The following is a 10,584-nucleotide window of genomic DNA, read 5'->3' as shown; positions in this document are numbered from 1 at the left end:
TAAACGTTTCTATCTTGAGCCACTTGGTTTTTGCTGTGCTTCTGGTCAAATTTGATTAGTTGAGACAGAGATGCCTGCTCAGTTAGTGAAACTGTACACTGCTAATACTCCTGAAGCAATCGAATTTTACCAATGTATCAGAAGCTGTAATAACATATTCGCATTCACGTCTCTGGGAGTTCATTCCGATAAAGAGTTGAATAAGAGAGACAGAGGAATCTATGCATTCAGAGTACAGGACCAAATGTATCACTTTCTCAATCCGCTGGTTCCTATGGATGGCTAGAAACCATCAAATGTGCAGTTATACTATTTCGACACTGTGCATGAAATTGCCAATCAGATGGCCATTTTTAATAAATTTCGAGAAACTATTCTCCAACAACTATAGTAGATTCTCGACCACAATCCGTACGCTGCATTTTTTTCGCAGTTTAAGAGACTTCGAAGACATTTATAACCATAGAGTTTTCTTAAACTCACACCCTTCTCTAGACCAACATGTCTATAACACTCCAACAGTCTTTCAAGTGGCTGCCATATAGACAGAAAATGACCTTAATATAGGAGATTCTTCCCAGCATATACAAGTATATCTAAGGAGTGGTAAACCACAAATTATTAAACATTACTTTGGATGTTATGACACGTTACAATATCCGTTAACTTTTGCAAGAGGTTAGACTGGATGGCATGAAGGTATACAAAGAATTTTGAAAGATCAGCAATCTGTGCCAGATTCCATGACATGTCGCGGCCATGATATGCATATAGGACACTGTTATTCTGCAAAAGAAATAGTTTCAGCTGAGAATGCAGGTAATTTATAAAATATGATATATGTTATGTGTAGTCCTTGCTACGATCTTTTTTTGATTCATATAGTCTATCATACCTCCTAATAAGTTTATTGCCTTGCACCAGTTTTGCAGAAAAAAAGAAAAGAAAAAAAGGACCACGGTCTCTTGTCGCGAATACTGCTGCTACAAATTTCAAATGCATGAAATTGACAAATCCTTATTATTACACTGTGGCAGATTGTTCCAGCAATTCTGCATTTATGCATATGTAAAGATAAAATCAGCAAGGCCACATTTTCATCGAAATAGACAGCGACGAATCAGAGCAGACGTTTACCAAGGAATTTTAGATAGTATTGCAAATGGAGAAACATCTGCATCAAACGTTAGTCGATGAATATATTTGCCTGCTTCTTTTATTGGAGGACCTAGAGATATGACACGAAGATACATGGACGCCATGATGCTGGTTCAACGGTATGGAAAACCTGACATATTCCTAACAATGACCTGTAATCCAGCTTGGCCTGAGATCAAGAAACATCTATATGATCACGATGAAGCACACAATAGACTTGATGTAACAGCAAGAGTATTTCGTGCAAAACTAGAGATGCTTAGAAATGATATTATCAAAAAAAGCCTTTTTGGCAAAGTTGCAGCATACACATACGTTATAGAATTCCAGAAAAGAGGTCTCCCGCATGCACATTTTTTGATAATCCTTGCAAACGGATAGAAATTGGACTCACCCGAAGCTTATGATAGAGTTGTATCTGCAGAATTACCAGATCCAGCTTCTTTTCCGTACCTCCATTCTGTTATAGTTGCTCATATGTTGCATGGACCATGTGGAACAGCTAATAAAAATAGCCCATCTATGAAGCAAAATGGAAAATGCAGATTTGGCTATCCAAAGGAGTTTACTGAATTCACAAGACATAATAAGAATTCATATCCTCTTTACATGTGCCGTCATGATGGAAACACTGTCACAGCTCATCATTTCCAATATGACAATCGTTGGGTTGTTCCCTACAATCCATACTTACTTGCCAAGTATGATTGCCACATCAATGTTGAAGTTTGCTCCACAATTGAAGCTGTTAAATATATTTACAAAGGATACTCAAAGATCCTGTATTAGCTTAATGCAGCAGAGAATGATGGAGCAATTGACGAAATTAAAAATTTTCAATCTGGACGTTAGATATGTGCACCAGAAGCAGCATGGCAAATATTTGCTTTCGATCTCAGTGACGTGAATCCATCTGTCATGGCACTACAGGTACACCTAGAAGGAGAACAATCAATGGTTTTCAATGAGCATGATATTCTTGAAAGAGTTGCAGTGGATGAACGAACATCACAAACTATGCTGACAAAATTTTTTCAAATGAACAATAAAGATGGGCATGCAAAAGACCTCAAATGTCTTTATAAAGACTTTCCTCAACATTTTGTATGGAATGCAACTCACAGAATATGGGAACCAAGACAAAGAAGAAGCACAATTGGCAGACTAACTGCAGTGCATTCAACTCAAGGTGAAAAATACTACTTACGAATGCTACTAATGCATGTCAAAGGGCCTATGTCTTATGAAAGTCTAAAACACATCGGCTCGAGAACAGCTTCAACTTTTAGAGAAGTCGCAGAAATTCTAGGCTTATTAAAGACTGATGATAGTGCAGAACAATGTTTACTTGAAGTTGTATCATTCCAGATGCCTTATACTCTGCGTCACTTATTTGCTCTCATTCTGGTCCATGTAGTACCTCCCAATCCAATATTGCTATGGCAGAAATTTGAACCATACTTGTCTGAAGATATTTTTAAAGACAAGTCTTTATCACCTGAGCAGACAAGACTAAAAGTTCTCCAGCTCATTGACTCTTATCAGCAATATATGGGCAAACATCTTGCCGATTTCAAGATACCTGTCCCTAACACTGATGACTTTTCCATTCAAAGAGACACACAAGAAATAGAAGCTGAGTTGGACATCAAAGTTTCTACTGAGGACATAGCATCAGTTGCTCTTCTCAATGCTCATCAACGATTTGTTTATATTAAAATCATCAATAGCATTGACAATGACATACCAGGAGCTTTTTTTATAGATGGGTCAGGAGGAACAGGCAAAACATTCTTATATAAGGCTTTACTGGCAACTGTGAGGTCTAAAGGTGAAATTGCATTAGCCACAGTATCATGTGGTATTGCTGCTTCTATTCTTCCGGGAGGACGTACAGCCCACTCGCAATTTAAGATTCCAATTGATGAGAATAATGACAGTGGCTGTAATGTTAACAAACAAAGTAACAGTGCAAGATTGATCAAACAAGCCAGACTAATCATCTGGGACGAAGCAACAATGGCCAAAAAATATGCTATTGAGTGCTTTGACAAGCTACTAAGGGATATAATGGACTCAGATACAGTATTTGGTGGCAAGGTTGTCGTATTTGGTGGTGACTTTTGTCAGACAATACCTGTTGTCGTCAAAGGATACAAAGAAGATTACATTTCTGCTAGCTTGGTAAAATCTTATGTTTGGAACCATCTTGAAAAACTCCACCTGGTTGAAAACATGCGTGCATATTTAGATAAACCATTCTCAGAATTTCTTTTGAGTCTTGGTAATGGAACTTTGCCTTGTTTTGATGACTCCAGAATAGTATTGCCACACCATCTCACAATGGCTTTTGTTGATGATCAATCCTCACTTTTTGCTCTGATCAACAGTGTCTTTCCTGACCTCACAGCATTTGGTCTGCACTCATTGCATACAATTAACAGAGCTATACTAACTACTAAAAATGATTTTGTGTATGAGATAAACAATCTCTTGATGACACAGTTTCCTGGCATAGAACACAGATATCTAAGTTATGATGAAACTATAGACCAATCAAAACAAGCAGAGCATGAAGACTTTTTGCATTCATTAGAATCTCGAAGCTTGCCAACGCATGAACTAATTCTAAAAGTCAATAGTCCTATTATATTACTTAGAAACTTGAACCCAAGAGAAGGTTTATGTAACGAAACACGATTAATCTGTCTTGGTGTTGCTCCCAATGTTATCCATGCACTCATTACTGTCGGAAATCATACTGGAAAACAAGTCTTTCTCCCAAAAATTTCGTTACAGTGTTCTAATTCTAACATTTATATAGTACCCTTCAAGAGAACACAATTTCCAATTAGACTTTGTTTTGCAATGACTATTAATAAAACACAAGGGCAAACACTAGACTTCGTCGGCTTGTACTTAAAAGAACCAGTATTTGGTCATGGTCAGCTATATGTTGCTTTATCTAGAGCTAAAACAGCAAATGATGTCAGAGTTTTAGTTAAGCCCTCTCTAGATGAGTAGACTGACACAGTTTCTACAAGAAATATATTATACGATGAAGTCTTATCAATTGCTGGTGTTGTTTGAGTACTGTCTCTCTTTATCTTCTATCATTAACATTTGACTTCAGCTTTATTCAGTTGGCTGTTCTAATACACAAAAACGGCACTCTTCTCTCAGATTATGCCTTTTATATCAATATTTTAGATCCTATTTCATTCACAATAGCATTTTCTTTTTTCAATAATATTGTTATTGCCATACTTTTTCTTGTAGTCATGGATAGCAGATGCATTTTAATAAAAGACTTCTAGGAGAAACAGCGCCAGTGGTTTGCCAAACTTTATGTAATAGAGTTGACAAGAATTTTTAACCTAACTCCAAGAACAAAGGCATATCGATGGCTCTTATTTGCAGATGATCAGGTACATATATAACTGCAACATATATAGTAAACCAATACTTGACTTTTCTATAAATTATATAGCGGGACCATGTTCCATCATCTATTTATATTCCTCTAACGTACAATTTATATTTTGCAGAATGACAAAGTTCAAGGCATTATCTATCAACAACACCTGCCTTATATTGGCAAAATATTCAAGCTTCAGACATCATATTATGTTGGTGGTGCATATATTAGTAAAATTCAAGATTCCCGCCACCAAATGGGTACAACACCTCTTTAGCTAACATTTGACAAAAGGTCATTAAACAACAAGCTGGAACTCCCTTACCAATGTCGTTAGCAATGTATTTTCCGCTTGCTTCGTTCTGGGGCCAGGACCATTATCAAGGAAAAGATAATCAAAGACTTAGTACACAACTCACCTCTCATTAAATTTACTCTATATAAATCATTAGTTTATGTCCTGATTCCATTTTTATTAATACTAACCATTGAACAGACATCATGTGTGCTATCATTCAAGCATTACCCCAAAGAATGACTGGTGGAGCCAAACCATCTGTTATCCAAGAATTCATTGTTCTCAATGAAGAGTAAGCAAAAACACATTTTTATACGCTTTATCTTAGCTAATCATCAACATCCAATGATTTGAACTTCCATTGTATTTCTTTAACTTTCTCAGACAGTGTCCAATTGTCCTCACACTTTGGGAACCTTTTGTGGATAATGAAGGAGCTCAACTTCTTCAAATTGCACATACCTACCCAATTGTTGTCATTTTTAGGCCTATAGTAACTACCTTTTATGGTATATTTTCCAAAATACAAACATTTGTATCTATATTACAAAGCCTACAAATCAAATACTCTAACACAGCTTTCATATCATTACAAGTATCTCTCTAAGGCTAAAGGAAGTACGAATATACTTCTTGATCCTCCATTCCCACAAATCAGCACATTGGCAGGATGGTATGCACACTTCCACACTCAAACTTCCTTCTCCATTACTTACATTTCTATATAAGCATCACTCATATAATACAAATGAATAAATATACCACTATTAATACCATTGCTCAGTACAGGATTGAAGAAAACAAGAAGTACATTGACAAGATAAAAGCACAAAGACTATACCAAAAAGCAAACCAAAAGATCAAGCCTCCACTCGAAAAAGATATTCGACAGATCTCACAAATTCTTGGTGCATACATTTTGGTAAGCTAATAGACTAACTTAATTGCAGACATCAAGCTTACTTTATATTCAAATGCTGTCATTATAAACATCTATCAAACTCATTTTAAATTATATACGACCAGCCAAAAGATTTCTGGATAAAAGGAACAATCCAGATTACAAATTCTCGCCAACACTTCTATACTGCTAGCTGTGCCGACTGTGGTTGTACCACCAATGCACCTATGGACTTTCAATTCTCATGCCACAATTGTAACAAGAGTCAAACAAAACCCATCCCTCAGTAAGTCATTATCCCATTCACCGCCAAAAGAACTCTTATTCATCATACTTACATATATATATATATATATCTGTATATACACGTATATCTATTTATCCATCTAAAAATGCCTCTCTAGACACATAAATGTACAATTATCCATTTTCATATATTAACATGTCATTTTACTATTACACATCTTTGTCTGCATTAATATATTATTTCCCATCTCTAACACACTTCGAAAACCTCTAACACAGGGCCAGACTATTTGTCCAAATATCTGATGATTCAGCTCATTTAGATGCATTTGTCCAAGACAATTATGCAAAAGCATAATTGGGCTCACAGCAACACAAATCTATCAACAAATATCATTCGTGAGAATCACTAAATTACCCAATCCAATTTTTACAGTATTTCACAAATTTATACAATAACCCAAAAAGTTCTCTTCTCTCATTCTCTTCAACAAGGACAAACAATTTCAATTCAAACGATTGATGATAGATTGTTTTCAGAGCCTGTCTTTTGTCAGATAAGAGTAAGCTCCAACCATTCCACTCCACAAGGATTACCAAGATAATTTCTCTCCTCCTATGTCACTGTTTTCCAACAACCTCTCCCTACAATTGAAGCCAACCCACATGAAGAATCATCCATCACCATTGTCACAGGTCCATCCACCACATGTTTGACATATGAAAAACAATCTGCTGAAGCTCCAAGTAACCAAATAGAACCAACACCAACTTCAAAGCTAAGAGATTCTAAAATCACTACCACGGACACCACATCCTCAGCAAGATCTTTTGCTAAATGCAAGCTAGAACTGGAACCTGACAAAGACAGCAAACAACCAAAACAAGGTTAACAATGTAATGCCATATAAAAAATAGCTCTTTTGAACCAACGTTGCATAATCTCTGTTAATGACTTTAGGCCATAGCTTTTGGTACAATCTGTTCTAGATCTTTTGTCTATCTAACTGCAACTTCTGCGAACATGGTTAACAATGTAATGCCATATAAAGAACAGTTCTTTTAAACCAACGTTGCATAATCTCTGTTAATGCCTTTAGACCATATCTTTTCGTACAATCTGTTCCAGATTTTTTGTCTTTCTAACTGCAACTTCTGTGAACATATATAGGTCTATGAGCTATTATACCAACAGCTCTGTCTCTTTTTGACATCAAAACATACCTTGACCAACTGATATAAGATATTTTCATCCATTCTCCCTCTACAACCCGTGAATTCTCAACTAACCTCACCCTTTTAATCATTGATCACAATATATATATGGTCATTATATAAAAAATTTACTCCGAATCTGTAAACTATTTAGTATGCCAAAACAATTTTTCAATCAAAATACTTCATTATCATGTATACCATTATTATATCCTCTCTCCAACATTCCAATACACACAGGCAAAGCACCTATACCACTTCTGTCCACACAAAAATGATATTCTAAAACTCCATTACTATCCTCACACCTGGCAAACAAACTATGAAAACAACTACCTTTCAAAAAGTTGCAAAAAATTAATTAAAAACCATGCTATCAAACCATAATGCATATTAATCATTAGTTATTTGCAAATAAATAAATATTTTGTACAAATATTTAACAATGACTACATTAAAATATATCCAACCTAACACTTAATACTCAAATATTCAACTCCACTAATACTAATATTTTGCTTATGTACACACATATAGACAAAATAGGCATTGAATGTCTAATTAAATCAACAAAAACTAACAAACAAATTAACCATTATCCCAACACTAGTAACATCTTCCTCTATTACCACCCTCTAACATATGCAACAAATTAACAAATGACATTAATATTATCTTCTATACACACAACAAACAAGAAACAAAAACATGCTCCACCTAATAGAAAAGACAAAAAAAACAATATATATATACCCAAAAACATCATCATAGATATTCACATGACCAATGACAAACTACCATGTCAAACAAAACATCACACCACTAACTCAATTATTTCATTTCTAACCAAAAAACACCAATCACATGCACCAATGCATTATTCCCCATATCTAACGTTCATCACTGCACCATATCTAAAATACTCACAAAAATCGAACAAATAACAATAAAAATATTCAACAAACAAAATATCAAATCAAACAAACTCCCAAAGACAGCAACTAAAATATTCATCAGAAACTCATCTTATCATTCAAAAATATTTCAAAAAAATATCCCCACAAACACACAACCACCGCTATAAAACTAGCTTTAGCCCTTTGCAATGCTCATTCATCAAATCTTTCCTACGCGACCATGGACGCCAATCTATCAGGTATCTTTCTGTCTAAGTTCCTATGCCTTCAATAACAATCTATACACAGCATTGCACCAAACACAAAAACTTCCATTATACTTACTCAAAACCCAATCATCCACAGATACCGCTTCCCCTACAAGACATCGAATCGAAGACCCAGCTCCAAAATTATGCTTTGTAATACGACACAACAACGTCTCCAATCCGGTACTCATTCAACCCATATTTATAACTTTCTATGAAAAATACTTCACACAACTACATCACTCTATCTTATTTGCAAAAAATTTCAACATCATTTTTCAATTCCATTCAACAACAAATTCAAACTACAATATTTCTTAAGCATGGACACAGGTAATGGCAAATCCAACTACAAGGACAATATTTCGCACTTGGCTGGAATGCATATATAATCGACAATGCCATACAAAACTATTATCTAATTTTATTTTTATACAATACACAAAACATTTTTGACACAATAATATTCAATGGACACCAATTCCAAAACTATCTACCATGGACAGCTCCTTTCTCAACAACAAACATAAACCCATCTGCTATGAATCCAGGTAAGATTACCTTTTGCTACAAAACTATAAACCATTTTCATAATTAAATCTTTGCTAACAATTTTATCCATCCATCCATTTCAGACCCAACTCAACATCCACCAATACATAGAACCTATTTCTCATCATTAAGCCCAAACTTTCACCAAATGCTGACAAAAAACGTAGCTTTCTACCATTTATACTCCATCAATGACAGACTTCAATTGGTAACTTCACCATCCTTTACTACATTCACAACACACCACCTTTCACAACATAAAACACATTATGTACATCAATGCTATTTCTAATAACTTGTGTAGAAAATTCCCAAACCCCTGAGGCAAGGAATAAATACAAAACGAACACCACTTCTCAAGCTCACTACAAGCTGCAAAACCATTTCAACGAACATAGAAGGCAAATACATCACAAACAACTGGAACGTCTTTATCGACGAGCATGATATGAAATCGGGCCACACTATCGTATTTCTTCCTACCACAAAAGTTGAATATATAGCCCTCATATTCAAAAACACTAACGTAGAAAGAATATATCCTTGGTACCATTGCCACTACACTTGAATAACTACAAAATTCACATATCTATTCACCTATATAACAAACATATTATTTTCCATATACCATACAAAATTGTCCCAATCACACAATAAAATCCATCACCCCCAACACAGGCTGGTAGTGGAGAAAATTGAAGAGTACAAGTATCAAGTGCCTTTTATTGAATGTTGGGAATCAGGCAATGGGCTATGGGAAGTTGCTTAACCAACTAAGACATATGTTTTTTTAATTAATGAAGGTACCTGCACATGTAAGGAATGAGATATGACCGGAATCCCAAGTGTTCATGCATGTGTTGCTATTGTGAATAGTGATCGAGAACCAGCTGATTATGTTGATGATTGGTATACTGTGGAAACCTACAAAAGAGCCTACATGAACCTTATTGTACTTGTTCTAGATCAAAGCAAATGGGTTGACTCTAAATCTGACCTAGTGAGCCCTCCTTTCTAAGAAAAACACCTGGCATGCCAAAAAAGAAAAGAAGAAAGGGGCCTAATGAGAACCAACAATCTAACAAAGTTAGCAAGAGGAGCATTCCAATGCATTGTAGTTATTGTGGTCATTCAGATCACAATGTCAGAGGCTACAAAAATTTCGGATGCTTATATGTAAGGAAATGGAAGCTTAAGAGGAACCAGGTAGTGGTAGTGCCAATTACTTCTTGTTAGTTTCATGATTGAAGGGCCAATTTTTGCATTCTAATCTTATTATCCATTTTCTTGCAGGTTCCAGGTGTTGCTGATAGCAATCCACAAGAAATAGCCACCTCATTTAGAAATTTAGAAGCTAGCAGTTCTAGGGATATTATGGGTGCCAATAGAGGAAGGGGTATTAGTCGAGTTAGAGGCCATGGTAGAGGTGCAAAAAATGGTCTATTATGTGGGATTGGAAATTGGAATGGTGTAGGAATGTCAACTGGATCCACTTTTATTTATCATTCACAAATGGTGAAAATCTCACTTTTATCACATCTATGCTCCAAACCTTATTCATTATGATATCACTAACATTTGTCCTTGTTTAACAGGTTCCCCCATGTATGACACCAACTCAGTTTGCAAAT

At 35.4% G+C, this 10,584-nt stretch overlaps 2 protein-coding genes across 2 annotated transcripts; both read left to right on the top strand.

Moving 5' to 3' along the window:
- The first annotated feature begins 1,236 nt into the window (after positions 1 to 1,236).
- On the top strand, positions 1,237 to 1,947 carry LOC140036243 (uncharacterized). Its single transcript, XM_072077581.1, has 2 exons — positions 1,237 to 1,495; positions 1,583 to 1,947. Exons 1-2 carry the CDS (start codon positions 1,237 to 1,239, stop codon positions 1,945 to 1,947), a joined length of 624 nt encoding a protein of 207 aa, XP_071933682.1.
- A 129-nt stretch (positions 1,948 to 2,076) lies between these two features.
- On the top strand, positions 2,077 to 4,182 carry LOC140036242 (uncharacterized). Its single transcript, XM_072077580.1, has one exon. The coding sequence runs from the start codon at positions 2,077 to 2,079 to the stop codon at positions 4,180 to 4,182; it is 2,106 nt and encodes a 701-aa protein (XP_071933681.1).
- The last annotated feature ends 6,402 nt before the right edge of the window (positions 4,183 to 10,584 follow it).

This window comes from Coffea arabica, chromosome 2e, assembly GCF_036785885.1.
Source record: "Coffea arabica cultivar ET-39 chromosome 2e, Coffea Arabica ET-39 HiFi, whole genome shotgun sequence".
Taxonomy (NCBI): Eukaryota; Viridiplantae; Streptophyta; class Magnoliopsida; order Gentianales; family Rubiaceae; genus Coffea; species Coffea arabica.
The sequence above is the reverse complement of the archived record's forward strand: the minus strand, read 5'-3'. Positions and strand labels throughout refer to the sequence as shown.

Coding starts and splice junctions, on each gene's coding strand:
- LOC140036243 (XM_072077581.1), top strand. CDS start 1,237: ATGACACGAAGATACATGGACGCCATGATGCTGGTTCAACGGTATGGA. Junction 1,496..1,582: donor TATAGAATTCCAGAAAAGAG/GTCTCCCGCATG, acceptor TTGTATCTGCAG/AATTACCAGATCCAGCTTCT.
- LOC140036242 (XM_072077580.1), top strand. CDS start 2,077: ATGGCACTACAGGTACACCTAGAAGGAGAACAATCAATGGTTTTCAAT.